The sequence below is a fragment of the Rhamphochromis sp. 'chilingali' genome (genome assembly GCF_963969265.1).
Source record: "Rhamphochromis sp. 'chilingali' genome assembly, chromosome: 21".
In the NCBI taxonomy this organism is placed as follows: domain Eukaryota; kingdom Metazoa; phylum Chordata; class Actinopteri; order Cichliformes; family Cichlidae; genus Rhamphochromis; species Rhamphochromis sp. 'chilingali'.
This window is the reverse complement of record NC_137949.1, coordinates 29,793,940-29,810,495: the sequence shown is the minus strand read 5'-3', so window position 1 is coordinate 29,810,495 and position 16,556 is coordinate 29,793,940. Positions and strand designations below refer to the sequence as shown.

At 39.6% G+C, this 16,556-nt stretch overlaps 1 protein-coding gene across 1 annotated transcript in view; it reads right to left on the bottom strand.

Moving 5' to 3' along the window:
• Positions 1-4,343: 4,343 nt before the first annotated feature.
• Positions 4,344-16,556, bottom strand: part of tmem63c (transmembrane protein 63C) — a 33,514-nt gene continuing 21,301 nt past the window's right edge. Inside the window, exons 14-23 of the mRNA XM_080871894.1 lie at positions 14,833-14,986; positions 14,632-14,738; positions 13,912-13,998; positions 13,736-13,801; positions 12,765-12,927; positions 12,568-12,673; positions 11,180-11,347; positions 10,971-11,083; positions 10,800-10,871; positions 4,344-9,404 (exon numbers count right to left, since the gene is read on the bottom strand). Of these exons, the coding sequence (XP_080728020.1) occupies positions 9,174-9,404; positions 10,800-10,871; positions 10,971-11,083; positions 11,180-11,347; positions 12,568-12,673; positions 12,765-12,927; positions 13,736-13,801; positions 13,912-13,998; positions 14,632-14,738; positions 14,833-14,986 (1,267 nt within the window). The 3' untranslated portion in view covers positions 4,344-9,173. The remainder of the gene's footprint in view (positions 9,405-10,799; positions 10,872-10,970; positions 11,084-11,179; positions 11,348-12,567; positions 12,674-12,764; positions 12,928-13,735; positions 13,802-13,911; positions 13,999-14,631; positions 14,739-14,832; positions 14,987-16,556) is intronic.

Genomic DNA, 16,556 nt, shown 5'->3' with positions numbered 1-16,556 from the left:
TTCAATAAACTCACATTGACTATATGTTTATTTCCTTCATGTTTTTTTTTGTTCCTCTACTGCTACAGACTGACCTTGTAGCTTTTTGCTCTGAAGGCTGTCATCTGGGGAAAAAAAAGTCTGCGAGAAAAGACAACATACATATTTTTAGAAAGTCTGCAATGTGTTTTGGAACAAAAAAAGAGGGGGGGGGGGTATTCATTGTTGTCATGGCAACTGTAAGGTGATGGTTGTATATATGTGCGTTTTTGATGAAGGAGAAAAACGTTGCATTGCTCAATCACTCACTCATCGTAAATCCTACAGTGGAGAGGTGTAGACAGTGACTGTGCATGTGAGCTCGGGCTAATAAGATTTGCTCCGATGGCTCTCTGGGAGACTGCAGCACAAGTCTGCCAAGCAGCCATCACAAGCATGAGAATGAGCTATCTGTCAGCAGCTGCTGAACAGCTACTCCTACTAAGAAGTAGTCTTTGAATTCCCTTTTCTGCCTGTCTATGGATCAGGCTCATTCCTGTGAAAGATGTAGCGAGAGATAATCTAAACAGTCAAACCTATAGTGTGACTAGAAAACAGATGGGTACTGTAGTTTCTCAAACAGGATAGTGGATTTATTTGGGATCGTGTGTAGCTGGTGAACAGTACAACTTGGGTGTACTACATCCTATTTACACACGATTGATCAACATCAGCAATTGAATTTCTGATGTCTTCTACAATTGGTAGTCCAGAAATATGACAAAGGGTATATTCTGAAATGGCAACCTCCATGGGTGATCAAACCAACTGTCACTAATGGTCTTTTGAGTTGCCTCCAAATTCAGTCCCCGCAGACCCATATATTTAATGTTATAGACTGTATATAAAAGATGGACTTGGCCATCAACCATTTAGCACTTTGGCTGGTGCCATGTTGGCTCTTTCTATCCAGAAATGGCCACATTGGGAAAAAGGGTGGAGTGCTGAGTCAGCAACTGTTGCTGGGAAGTTTGGTTAGCACAATCATCTCTACGGTTTACAGAAAATGGTCTGACAAAGGAAAAAATATCCAGTGAGCGGCCATTCCCTGAGCCTTGTTGATGTCAGAGGTCAGAGGAGAATGGTCTTACTCCTTTTAGATGATAAGAACCGCTGAACCACTTGTCACAACCAAGATGAATGCACATTTGCAAACCTTGAAGCAGATGGGAAACAGCAGCAGAAGATCACAGTGGGTGCTACTCCTGTTAGCTAGGAACAGCGAACTAAGGCTACAATTCACACCAGCTCACCAAAATTGGATAACCAAAGACTGGAAAAGCATTTTCTGGTCTGATGAGTCTTTCTGCTGTAACACTTGGTTGCTTGCCTTGTATCTTCTATATATATCTGTATGTTTTCTTGGCATATTTTGGGCCATGTATGTCAACTGAGCATGATTTCCCTGTTAACGCCTAGTGTATCATATTTAAGACAGACTGTTTTTTGTGAGTTTTTGAGACTTCTGCATTATCAGTGTGATTCCCCCCTTGAAAAAGATAAATAAAGAAATAGACAGGCATAGTAAATATGGCACAAATTAAAAGTCATATGGAAATTCAAATTGAATTAACCATCTGACAAATTTGTCAGATGGTTCAATAAACTCTTCATTTTCAAAACAATTGAATTTTCAGGCCATCATTTAATATTTTGGGCTTTAAAGAGTTAAACCTATCTTTTTCTGACCATGTCCATCCCTTTGTGACCACAGTGTGCCCATCTTCTAATCGCTGCTTTCAGCAGGTGAATGTGCCATGTCACAAAGCTCAGATCATCTCAAACTGGTTTCATGAAGATGAGAACAAGTTCACTGTATTCTAAAGGCCTTGGTAAATACCTGGATCTCAATCCACCTTTGGGGTGTAGTGGAACGGGAGCTTCACATCATCGCTGTGCAGATTTTGTGTGATGTTATTATGTGAAAGGTATATTACCCATTTAGACTATATGAAAGTGTAACCCCATTAGTTTACAAGTGTTTTTGTGAGTTTCTTCTTCTTCTACATCATTAATGTAGAACACACCTTAAGTCCTAAAAATAAATTGATCAATACATTTTTAAATGGAGCAAATAGGATACAAATTTAAACGTATATATGCAAATGAATATTTAATTATTTCTTTAATTTGTCACAAAATCTTTTGAAAATTTGAATTCTCTGGCAAAGAATTTATTATATAGGGCGTGACCTCTTTTTGTGACATCAAGTCACTTGACATTACTGCTGCAAGATACTTCAAATTTGATACCAAGTAAATACAGGGCCAGTATTGCAGATACCAATATTGATATTGTTAACCAAAAGAGGCAGGGGAGGGCAGTGTGTCATGATTTATGAAATAAATCATCATCAATTTGCAAATTCTGAACACATTCTGAACAAATCACTGTGATTTTTACCATACTTAATTTACCATACTTTCAGCTATTCATGTTTTTTAGAAACTGTTTTTTCTTTTGGAGATCTGGAATTTAAATGCACCTGTTTCCAAAGCACTTTGGTTCAGTTTCTGTTGTTTAAATGCGCTATAAATAAAACACAGTTTGCTGTCAACACAAAAACATTCAGACATTTTTCTTAGTGCGTATTTAACACAGTTCAGTGGGATGCATACTGAACTTAAAGGATAGAAAAATGTAATGTAATTATTACATATTATATCAATATTTGGATCGATCCGCCCACCTCTGCTTCACATTTGTTTGGCTTCCTCAGCTTAGATGTCTCGATCTGTGAACTGGGCTCCCTTACTGTGTTGGTGTTGTTGCATTATAATGCCAAATTCAAAATGCGTGCTCCAGTTGTGGTAAAGATTGAATTAAAAAAAATGCTAATTAGCAGTCTTTGAGCACATCTATAAAACCAGGTTTGGCAGCAGCTATTCCCAGGCTCCGACACAATCTGTGTATGCCCTGAAACCCTGAGTGATTAGCATCTTTGATGCCAACAAATGTTATGTAAAAGAAATGTATTGTAGACCTCTTCAGCCATGTAAGGCTTTCCCTGTTTCCCTGAAACATTGCCTCAGATAGAAAAACAGTCAGCAGAGGGTTTAATCTGAAAGTCGAGAAAGACGCTGTGATGTAACTGAATATTGAGCTGCTGCTAACAGGTCCTTGGTGGTGGTGGTGGTGGTGGGGGGGGGGATTGTTCTCTGAAAAAGGTTCACCCTTAAACCAACATGGAAAACAAAAGGTCTCTACGGTGCTATTAAATTTGAAACTTAATACTGGACAAAAACCATGTTTAGAAGAAGATTGTGAGAAGAGCTGGAAAGTACAGCCACTAAATCGACATTGTGGTAATTGTGTTTTGCCAAGGGGAACAATGAACGTTCTTATATAAGTCAGTTGGATACTATAATATACTCTAGGGGACTTAAAATACTAACTTTTTGAGCTGCGTTTGTATGTTGACTCAAAGCCATATGGGAGTGACAATATGGTTGCAGCAGGAGGCAGAGACATTTTCTATTCTAAGCATCTGGACAGGGGAAAGCAGATGGCAGACCACAGACCCAGAGGAATTCACCTTTCTCTGAGAATCATGCCATCAGCAGTTGCCACAGGTGACGACGGAAATGTCATCCGTGGCATTTCCTCTCTCTGTCTTCTTTTGTGACTGTGCAATGAAGGAGTATCGTGCACGGTGGAAGTCTGGTATTTTTCCACTCTGCAAACTGTTTCATACAGAGAAATTCAACCAATCCAGTCAGTGCAAGATGGTTCATACATTTTCATTATTTTGATAGAAAAACATCTTTAAACAGCACAAGAATTTCCACTGTGGTTCGATTATGAAATTTACTCCTATATCCACACTCTGATGTGGTTTCAGGGCAAGTGAGCTCTCTAGTATGTACAGGTAACTGTCCAAAAAGTCATTTGTGTGAAGACCTTCAGTATGGGTAATAAGCCTGGAAATGAGAAGAAACACTGTTATCAGCTGGTAGATTTTAAATGAGTAGCTTAACTTTTTACACAGTTTCCTCCCAAGAATTAGATGGGATACTGGATGTGTCCATTAAAGCTGCCCTTACCTTAGCTTAAGAGAATAAGAGCAGATGATATCCACATTATTTTCTAACATAAATAAAAATATTTCCTAAATATCAAATGAACATTTGAAAGTACTGTGCAAAACATGTTTTTGCACATTTCCTAAAGGAATCGTATTCTTATACCAGCGCACTCACAGCGGCTCTTCTATTTTCCACATGAAGTCTGACTCACTGTGTCTGAAAAAGCTTCCATCACAGACCACAGCAGAGAGTAACAAGAAGTTCATGGCACAAGATGAGTGGATTGAGCTGAATTAATTTTAATCTCAGATCACAGCACTTCACTTATAACAGATGAAAACTCATTAGCCTGACAGAGATCAATCTTGAACACAGCCTGTCCCTAAACCTCAGACTTCTTGGAGATAATAACAGCCCACTTTTACAGCAGAATAAAATCTGAAATAATGTACTTATGATACACATATTTTATAAATGAAGAGCAAAAAGCATCGGGCACGTCTGGAAACCCAATAGACCTCGGTTGGCCAAGCTGACTGCACATGAACAGACATGTCCGGATGCAATAAAACTAGTAAAGCATGGGAACGGACAATCCCTCTTCGCATGGCCATTAGAGCTAAGAATACCCTATTAGTTTTTATTTTGTATTTTTCAAAGGAAAGCACATTTAATGATCTGTGAAACGGGCTTCTGGAAGAGAAAGCCATGGGACATGTTTGCAGTTTGGAGACTGAAATTTTGAGATGCTCTTTGATGTTCTGTTTTTTTAAACTTCATGATCCTCTGCAGTGGCCACTTCATCTGCGCTCTGCTGCTAGCTTTCATCTACTTTATACAGCATAAGCTACTACAATTAGAGTCCCTGTAAAACGAGCAAAATACATGTCACTTTATAACAAAAGGTGCCATTAATGTTATATAAAGCATGACTATAAGTATATCATGATACACTCTCTCAGACAGAACAGAAAACCGATTATAACTTACTCTACTTAACAACAAGGAGCTACCTAACCCATAGCAGTCACTGTTAATCAAAGACAAACATTTAGAGAACCCCGTCATACATACGTATGATCCAAAAATAAGGTAACCGAGGAATAAAAAGGGCTTGATTGAAATCAGTGACAAGGCACAAACAAGTACACAATACAAAATATTGATACAACTACAAGCCACGCGCTCATTCTTAACCTCGCAATTAACCATTTTTATGACATTCACTTGCTTTCCTATTCTACAGCTTTTGATCCCATCACTTGGTCTTCAAGAACAGATGAGGTTTGCACACTGGTCAGTGATCTGTTCGTCTTTAGGACTTCCTGTCCCACGAGTACGCAGGATGGTGTAAGCTTTGAATGAATGGATGACAGCTGAGCCAGTTAATATGCTGATGAAGATCGTGTGATATATTCAAAAGCTCTAGATAAAGGTAGAGGACCTCGTGTGCAGATTGACTGTTAATATCTTAGTAGAATAAGCTCACATTGTATGTTTGTTTTATTCTGAATGAAGGACGCACTGGCTGTTAAAAAATTGAGTTTTGGGTTTGTTACAATTTTTATCTCTTGGTTGTTTCGTCCATGCAGCATATTTCAGGCCATGCTGGATTGTCACACAATAAGGGCGTTTTTTTTTCCCAAGGCACAGCAAAAGACATGAGTAAGAAATTAACATTCAGTCACATGAGAAAATCTTTGACCCGCTGTAAAGAGGATTTAAAAGAAAAACAAAAAGAACAAAAAAACCAACAGATTGACACAAAAAACATGAAGTTTAGCACATATGAAATGCATACCTCATTTAGACGATATATAATTAACATGCAGTGACGTGTTACATAGCATATGTCAACTGAAAACAGCATGATAGTGCTTTATTTTACTGTTTGTCTTTGCAACATAACAAAACCTAATTTCAGCAATGACCTATTTGACCAACATCAAAAAAACTGGAAAATTTTATAAAAGCTTTTGAGTTTAGCAAACTTAGCAAAACCGAAAAACTTCTTCTGGAGATTTCCATGTTGTTCTCCTGCAGTGGCACAAAACAGACTCCATGGCATATTTGGAAAATGATGTAATTTTAGGATGCGCTTCTATTATACTCCATTTCTTCACAACTTAAAGGAACAGCTTCACATTTTACAAAACACTTTCTTGCCTGCACTTTGATGTATATATTAGTACCATAGCAAGTTAGCTTAGCTTAGCAGCAACACACCATAAAGCAAAGTCTCTGCTACTTTTAAACCAGTCTCTGGTTTAAAACCAGAAACTAGCTGTTTCCCCTCCTTTCAGGTCTGTATGCTAAGCCAAAGATATTGTAATTTTGTTATGGGCTAAACGAACAGACTGCTAGCTATGCACAATGCTATACGGTCATGGTGAAAACCTTAAATGATCTACAACACATGGCATATTACACTCAGTCGTTACTGATTAACATAAGCAATGCCAAAATGCAGAAGCAGTGTAAGAAAGTACACCCTTACTGCTTCCTTAGGAATTAAAAGAGAAAGTAGCAGTCAGGTCTTGCTAATCAATGCACTTGATTAACTGATCGTCAGTAAGTCTGACCAACTCGGTAAAAGCAGAGATTTTGACAGTTTGCTGGTCTGGAGCATTCAGATGTGTGCTAATGCAATGCCAAGGAGGAAAGGCATCAGCAATGACTTTCGAGAAAGAACTATTGCTGCCCGTCAATCTGGGAAACGTTAGAAGTTTTTCCAAGCAATTTAAAGTCCATTATTCTACAGTGAGAAGTGAAAAACATTTAAGACAGTTGCCAATCTTCCCAGAAATGGACATCACAGCAAATTCAACCAAAGGTCAGACCATTCAATCAGAGAAACTGAAAAAAAAAAGACGCAAGAGCTACATCTCAGAGTGACCAAGTAGTGTTTGGGAAGTGTTGCCAGGAGAAAGTCTCTTGTTTCTAACAAGAACATGGCAGCACAGCTTAGATTTGCCACATTGCTTCTGAACAAACTGTGAGACCCCTGGATCGATGTCCTTTGAACAGATGAGACTAAAGTGGAGATGTCTGGCCTCAATCCACAGTGAAAACCAACCACCTCAACTAATTGTAATGGAGGGATGAGGATTTGGGTTTGCTTTGCAGCTAAAGGGATCTGGGTATGTTAGAGTCACATATGAGGCCATCTGGTCGACAGCTAAAGCTCGACCAAAAATGATTTGCATAATAGGCCAATGATCCAATACAAAGCAACAAATCTACAACAGAATGGCTGAAAACGAAAGCAATCAGTGTTGGCCCAGTCAAAGACCAGACCTCAACCTGAATGAAATGGTGTGCATAAATGAATACCTCAATAAACTGAAACAACTCTGTAAAGAAGAGTGAGCTATTATTTCTCCAGAATAATATGAGAGACTGATGCCATCGCACAGAAAAGAATGACTGGGCTCCTACAAGCTACTGAATCATGACATGGATTTAGTTTTCCAGAGGACTGCTTCTGCATTTTTGGCTTAGATTTTTTTTAAATAAATAATGACTTGTTGTAATATGTCATGTGTTGTTCATCCTCGGTTGTATTTATCCAATTTTGTTACCTTATAAAGACACAACTTTTTTATTATGTCCTGATAAATAAAACCTCAGAACTGAAAGACATTTAGTTTGTTTTTGCCATGACTCTGTACTTAACCAGTGTATACAAATGTCTTCCTGGGGCCAAGAGATCTAAATTTCAGAAGGTAAACTACAGGTTTTGTAAAGAAAACCAAGTGCCTGCCTATTTTCTGTGTAGACTAATCCAGACGCTACTCTACAGTGCAGCTACTGCACATGCATTCTTTAGGTGGACTTGAAAAAAAGTATTATAGAAATAACTACTTACCAGGGTGCCCGTGTGTCTACAAGTGAAGACAAGATTCTTGGCATCAACACCCCACAAAGTTACTGGTTCTGCCTGTAGGCTAGCCCTTTCTCCATGTTTCGAGTCCCCAAGTTTCAGTAACGTTACACAAAGACGTAACAATGCTAACAGTAAAGTGAGTTTGACGTTTAAAAGTACTTTCCAAACTATACCCTATATAATGCCCTCAGAGTATCTCGCTACGCCTACCAGAAAATTAGTGCACAATCAGTGGTCATTAGTTCCAACCTGTGCTAAGCTAAGCTAACAGGCTACATGCTTTATTTTCTTACCAAACTGTGAGCAAGAAAATAGATAGCAGATTTCCAAAAAGCTCAAGCTATTCCACTTTGACCATATGTACAGTCGAAACATAATTAGGTAAGGTTTTGATTAAGATGAGACATCTCTGCAAATCATTGTACATCCTCGATTCCTCCCGCCCCCAACCCAAAGCACAATATCAATGACACCAAAAATACTGTAGCAAAAATATCAACCTTATATTGATAATAGTTACAAGCTTCAGGTTGAGTCAAGCTGTTTGCGCCTCCGTTTAGAGCGTACATATATTACGGTATATCTCTGAGTTACATTTGGCCCTCCGTCCGTCTGTCTGCTGTCTCACTGCAGATGGCTTCACAACTAGCTGCCCTCACCCTCAGCCTTGCCGAGCTCTGCTACAGAGGAACCAGATATCACCTATGCCCAAACCCCTCTGTCAGTCTGTCGGGGCAAGCCTGTTCACACCACCCACTCTGATGGGAACTTTCGCCTCCACTCATTTCCAAGCGACACAGCATGGATAGAGTATCTCTGACTGAAACCATAATGCATTTCTATTACAGTCTGCATCACTTGTAACCTTTTTAATTTGCAAATTAAGCCATAGAAGAAGACAGAGTCCGTATCAGCATCTGATCATTTAGCTAAAAGAATCTGTACATTTAGCTTGGTGTTATGTTCTGTTGAGCTGTGTCTGATGGGTTCGGCAGATTGTTTAGGCAAATGGCTTTCTTCTGCAACTGTGATGTTTAAGAGCATTTAGCTCCTGTATTCTCAGGCTCCGTTACTCTTCAGGCTCTTCAGCCTTACTAGCAAGCACAGTCTAGTCTCAGAGTCCGAGGCAGCAGCGTAGTTGGAGTCTGAGGTCAGTGGTGAAAACGCAGCATTGCGGCATTTAGTAATCTGTGTTCTTCAGCTGAAGGACACGTAGAAGTCAGTTTTGGGTGGAGATTTGGTGTTACTGGTAGCCCATGGAGCTGTCCATGAGCGTGGTGGAGCAATAGAGGTCTGGTGGGTCTTGGAGCTCAGTCTCATGGGTCTGGGTGTGTTCCCCCTCTCCTTCTTCTTCCTCCGCTGGCCCACGGTTTGAACTCTGAGAGCTGGCCATGGCGCCATAGCTGTGGTGGGCTGGGGAGGGCATCGGAGTCAAAGCCAGCTCTGGCTCCAGCAACACAGATGCCACAAAAAGCTGAGGGAAGCAGATCAATGCACATTTTGGAATTGTGTCATCCAGTAAATCACTTTATTCACAGGCAGTGTGTGCCTGGTTTAAAATGGAGATAAACAAGAGACCTTTCACATGCTATAACTTGCTTTGACCACTTATCTATCCCACATGGAGATGGTTCATCAAAAAGCTCTTTCAACTTCTTTCTCCTGTGAATTAACAGTTCAAACATCCTGAGCTTGTTACTATTCCCATGTCATGGATATTATATTGGTTGAGTTTTTGTTATGTCCCAATTAAGAGAAAAAGAGAAACTATGTTGTTATAAAGTCAAGATGGAACTTTTTAGTGATATATTTGATTTTATATGGAATAACCCCAGTGCTTGTCTTCTGAGGTTGATTCTTTCACAACCTTAAGAGCATAAGAGCATATACTTCCTGCCATAAAAGACATCTACAGGAAGCGGTGTCTGAAAAGGGCTGGGAAAATCATCAAAGACCCCAGTCACCCATCACATGGACTCTTCACCCTCCTGCCCTCTGGGAGGCGCCACAGGAGCCTCCGGACTAAGACCACCAGGTACCGGAACAGCTTCTTCCCCACAGCTGTCAGACTCCTGAACTCTGCCTCCTGACATCTGACCCACGTTAACTCATGGACTGAACATACACACACCCACAATGGACAACTGTACCCTCAAACACAATAATAACATGGACTGAACCACCACTCACAACCACTAGCACTTTATATAGCCTCTGTAGAAACTATCTACACCCTCACTTATCTTAACTGCACTACTGTATAGCTCTGTGTAAATAATCATTCTGTACATTCAATAATTTTTAATCCTACAACTGTTTACAACTTGCATAGTTCCCATTTCTGTATAGCTGTATATCTCAGATTCTGTAAAGTTATTTATTTCATATTCTGTATAGTTTTTCATATTTATATCCTGTTCATAGCTTGTACTCACTACAGCCTTTACATACTTAGTTATAGAATATTCACAACATACTTCATACCGTGTACATTATAACATACCATAATAGACCCATTTCTGTAGTATACTTACATATCTATACTATTGCTAATATATATTGTAATATATCTATATCACTAAAGCACTTCTGGATGGATGCAAACTGCATTTTGTTGCCCTGTACCTGTGCATGTGCAATGACAATAAAGTTGAATTCTATTCTATTCTATTCTATTCTATTCTATATGGCTCTCAGATCTCATGGAAAACTAAACAATTAAATCTCATTCAGTGGAAATCTCATCCAGCACACAATCCACTGATATATTAACTTAAATAACGTAAGCCTTCTCTGTCACATTTAGGTCTCTCTCCAATAATATGCTTTGGTTGTGTATTGGCCAACAGAGAGAGAAATGGTACTGTACACTGGAGGCGGTGGTGGATGTTACGGTACTCCTGTCTGCATCAGTGAGCGTCCCGTCTGGCTGATCAGACATCTGAAACAAAAGAGACAATGCATGGGAAAAATATTAGTTCAAATTCAGTATAAGTCATCTTCAGCTGATTTTGTCTCTGTGACACTTGGTGGCGCTGACCTGGTAGCTTGTTGACTTGTCTGGTTGCTTCCTAAGGCACAAGCGGAGGAGGTAACAGACAATGCATAAGATGTGGGACACTAAAGTGAAGAGGGTGATCGGATGCATTGGACCTGTGACAGTGAAGGGGAAAAACATGAAAAATTACAATATTACAGCATCCTGACAATCCACCGATCTTTATGAATTTTTATGGCAGGGATATTTACCTAATCGGAGCACGGAGAAGAAGAGCAACCAGAACATGCAGAGAATGGGAGCTACAATGACCTGGCTAATGGCTGCTCTGTGGATTCGCTGGTTGAGTTTGGTGGGAACATAAGCATAGTAGATGTTGTATCGATCGACCATGTGCTTCAGGATCGCGTAGAGCAGACCTGGAAGAAAAAAGTTAAACAAAAATGCACTGATGATGATGTCTGCAACATGAAAGAGAGACAAAGTTATCTGATCGATGTCAACATCACACACAGGGTTTGATCAATCTAATGAGGATTGTGATGTACAAAAAGCAGAGTGTTTGTTTCCTGAGTCCAAAATGGGACTTGATGGGATTAAATAGCTGAAGGCTCGGGCTCCCATTCTACTTTTGGAAACTCTAAGAAAAACAAATAAACCTGCAGTAAGTGATTTGTTGTATTTTATGATACTAAAAGGTCTGACAGATGTAATGGGATGTGAGCACTCAAGACTTTGTATGTCAGGACTAGGATTTTAAATTAAATTATGGATTTAAGAGAGGAAATTAAAAGATACTAATACGGGATAAATATGACCTCAAACTCATTTACATCATAAAACTTTGAACTCAGACCAGACCAGTGACAGATATTTAACTAAACATCTAATCCCTGGGATATCCTTTAATAGAAGAAAAGAAATGCAACTTCAACAGTGTGTCTTGTTTTTTTTCTACGTGTTAAATGTACAAATTTACAGGAAAAGAAAATTTTTGTTAATTCACAGAAAATTATTCTTATTTATTTTATAGTTTTAAAGTTAGAAGATAGAAATTTATGCATTCATTCAAATTTTTCCAAAGCCTTTTGGTGAGTCAGATTTTTGTTTTTGCCAAACAGGTTCTTGCCCCCGGGCCTTATTTTTTACACCCTGTTCTAGTCCCTGTTTTTGATCAATTGGAAGCTAATTTTAAATTTTTTGCCTTTAAATTAAAAAAAAAAAAAATCTGTTGTCTTGGTCTTCTTTATCAAATGAAAACTGAAATCTAGAAGAAAGAAAAAAAGCAGGTGAAATGCAAGCAGACACAGAGTTTGGTGTATTAAAGGCGGCCTGTTTTTGACTGACGATTAGATTGCAGAAGTAAATAGAAGCTCGGTGAGCGCCGGGCAGAGACAGGAGCAGAGTGGGCGTCTGCCTCACAGCTCGCTGTGTCTGAGTGTCTGGGACTACAGCAGCAAATTCACACAGTCTGCATCGGACTGGCAGGCAGCAGAGGAGAGTGAGGTTACAGTACGAGGAGACACAGCCTTACACAAACACGACTGAGACGGGACGTGTTGGGATGCAGATGGCTGAGCAGAGAGGGTGAGAAGAAGAGGTAGATGGCTTTACAAGAGTGTAGTTGTGTGCTGCTCACCAAAGGGTGTAATGATGGGACACGTGATGCTGTAGGTCATACTGACAGCAAAGATACACATGGTCCAGGCGTACTCAAGGCCAAACTGGAACTCATAAGCTTGACTCTGCAGAGACAAAATAAACACAGCTGGCTTCTTAAAGTTTAAACCAAACAGCGTGTTAAGATGCCAAGATAAGCACCAAGGCTCTGCTTACCCGTTTGACATGAATCCGCTCAGCTTGGGATTTTGCAAAGCAGAGGCGCAGTGCGTACACCGTCAGTGCAGGGATACGTAGCAATTCCATAGCCGTGCCAATCAAACTGGATGTAATTACGTAGTTTACAAAAAATGCACCGTTGTCAGGAAGAAACACACACCTGCATTAAGACACAGACAAGAAGTGGGCTGCTGGAGATTCTTTCTGAGACTCAGTTTTAACCAAATAATTTCCAAATAACAAATAAAATAATAATAAAAAAATATACATCAGATTTCACTTTGGCTCAAAGTCATCTTCTTGTGCATCTGTGCGGTGCTTTCCTGTTTTTAGCTCGCTCTCAAGTGAAGGGATTCTGATGAAGCTGAAAGCCCCATTATCAACACTAATGTCCTACAGTTGGACAAAGGACCGCAAACTATTACTGCAGCAAAAATCAACTTTTTTACCTGCAACCCCAGTAAAAACCAGAATGCAATGATTTAAAAATCTCCTAAAGCCATAATTTATTCACAATAGAAAAAAAACATATTGAAATGTTTAAACTGGGAAAACGTCCCAATTTGAAAAAAATATTAGCTCATTTTGAATTTGATGAAAGCAACACATCTCAAAACTACTAAAAAGAAACAGCTAGAAAAATGCTTTGCAACTAATTAAGTCAATGGCAACAAGTCAGTAAAAGAAGAAGGTGTAAGAAGATTTTTTGACATACGTTGCCGCCATCAAATTCAAATGAATTCATATTTTCTGAGGTTAAACATTTTTTTATGTTCTATTGTGAGTAAAATATGAGTTTGTGAAAATTGTAAATCATTTCATTCTGTTATTATTTATTTATTTACTTCCACAGAGTGATCTAAAAAATAGCACCTGAGCAGATAGCAGTGTGTAGCTGCACAAGAAGATAATCGTGGAGTGGAAATAATGTGTTTGATTGCACTTCTCATTACATTTTTTGATCTTACTGAAATTTTAAATCCTTCTCTTCCAGGAAGTTGACATCAAAGAGCCAGGTGAACAAGAGGTCAAGGCTAGAGCAGAAATAAAATAGAAAAAGTGCATAAACATTACAAAAAAGCCACAAAAACCCAGGAATAATTCAAAAGAAGTAGATCAAAAAGGGAAATCACTGTAGATGTACCTGGACAGACCAAGTGAAGGCAGGATGATGACCATGAAGACCAGCAAGAAAAAACACTTGTGCATCGTCACTTGATTCTCACCAGATCTGAGACATGAAATGATCCAATAAGATGAGAACATGCGATACATATTTTGCAACATATATCTAAAAAAACCACACACACAAAAAAAAAAAAAAAAAAAAACACAAAAAGAAAAAAACAACATAATAAATTCATGAATTAAAAGCCCAAAATGGAAAAAACAGTTGACTCTTTGTACCCATTAGCACAAACTACATTTTTCACTACAGTAAACAGTTGATTTGCATTCGGTCCTTCACACATCACGCCTGCACAACACGTTTGTGGGGGTGGTTATGTAAAGAAAGGGTGCTTATAGGTTGTTCTTATGCACACTTGTTCTTCCTCCTGCTAGTCACCGCACATAGAGGAAACGGTGCACGGTGACTACTGTTCATATCATTATCCTCGCACGGAGATCTCTATGACAACCTGCCCAGAATAACAGTGCAGGGAGAGTGGCAGAGAGAAGGAGGGAGAGAGAGGGGAGAGAGTAAAAAGAGCAAGAGGGTGAAAAAGAAATAAATTAGATGGAAAAAAAAAGAGGAACGCTGATAGTTGAGAGGAAGAAAAACCGCTGCAAGTAAACGAAGCAAAATATCCACATTTCTATTTCAGATGGCTGAGGAGAGCAGTAGTTGATGACTACCCAGTACCTGGTCCAGTGGGACTCAAAGAAGGCGGAGTAGTAGACAACAAAGGGCAGGAGCACTGAAAACGCCCACAGCAGAAGGGTCGGGAAGAACTCTGTAACGACTGGGCTCTGCATTGGACAGCAAAATGGCGATTGATGAAAGTGAGGAGGTTCACAATGGAGCACAGACGTCAGTAAGTTTAAACTGCTCTGAAACTCTAACCCTCAGACTCTCCACGGGCCTTGTGACGTTGAACTTGTCCATGGTGTTGACGATGATGGCAGGAGTGGTGAAGAAGAAGAGCAGCAAGAAGAGGAGGATGTTGAGGAGGACGCAGCGGAGCCACCACCGAGATCCACACACTGACAGGTTTTCCCTATCGATGGGAAAAATGACGAGCCTCAGTTACCAATCATCCAGCAAGATGAACACAGTTAACATATTACCCTTCTCTGATGTACATGTACTTTATGTTTTGACATATGCCTGAAATAGCCGGATGAGTGGTCTCTTCTAAGAGCGGTCCAGCGTACTGGGTAGAAGAGCAAGTTTAAACCAGCTCACTTCAGCTCCCAGTCCCTGCTCGACCTCTCAGCCTGCGACTGCCACAGTTCATGCGTAGACACAAACACACTGCAGTCAGTCAGATGTGAAGCTCAAACTGTGAGCCTCCTTTGATTAATCCCCATACATATGCAGCACTCACTTGTTACATAATCTCTGCATTTGCTTTCTGAGATAAGAAACATGCACCGCAGCTAATCCAATCGTGGATGCTGATTATGCTTTAGACGGTGTTTGAGATCTGCTACTTACAGCAAACAACATACCGATAATCTTAAATGTCTTTGAAGTTGAAACTTATGAAAAAGAAGCAGGAATAGCAATGCTAATGCAGGCACCGATCGCTGAAACATCCACATTTTGTGTTATTTACATAGTGCCTTTCAAGAGATGGTGGATAACTAAAAAGCAAACACAACAGGAGAATTTAAACACTGACAGTCAGATAAAACCAGGAGGATTTAAAAATAGAAGAACTAAAACAAATGAACAAAAGCAAATTTAAACTAATGATTCTTTCAGAGTCCAGTTGATTCCAGTGGGGTCCACAGCCAAAGAAGCATCGAGTCCTTTTGCCTTGAGCCTTGTGTGGAAACAGCTATCAAGGCCTGATCCAAGGCCCTCACATTCCCACTGGTATTATGTGTCTGCAACAGGTCTTTAATATGAGTGAGTGCCTGTCCATGCAAGGCTCAAAACATCATCACAAGAACCAAATTTTGAGTCTGATCAGAAGCCAGTGTAAAGAAATCAGCATCAGCTGTCCAGTGGCCCACACACATAAGCTCAACATGTAACACACAATGAGAGAGCGAGCGAGAAACCTTATTTACTGGAAGAAAAAAAAGGTCTGGTGAGTCTGCTGGAGTACACGTTATGTTGCTGTCTGATTGCAGTTATAACACCAACAAGGAAAATGTTGTACAGACTTAATTTTAGCCATGTTTCATAGCTGGTAGTAAAGGGAGTGACTCAAAGCTTCACTAAGTACTACACAGGGTACAGATTCAGAACCAAAGTTTAACATAATACCATAAAGAGCCAAGCCTTTCATCACCTGTGGGATGGATATAACCTCTGTTTGTCACTATTCAGCTGTAGAAAAGTATTCAGCAGAACAGAAACTTTTGGAACATTCAGAAACTTAAACAAACACATCATACATATGACACTGACGGTAGACTTTAAAAGTGACTTTATATTTGGTTGATAGACACAAAGTACAATTAGCATGGGGCCCGCAACAGAAACTTGGGGAACACCACAAGACAGAAATACAGCTATACAGAGTTATTACAACCACTAAGCAACAAAGGTCTGCCTGAGAGTTATGAGAAGAACCACATCAAAGCTGTTCCACCAACTGCCCGAGCTTCTAAAAC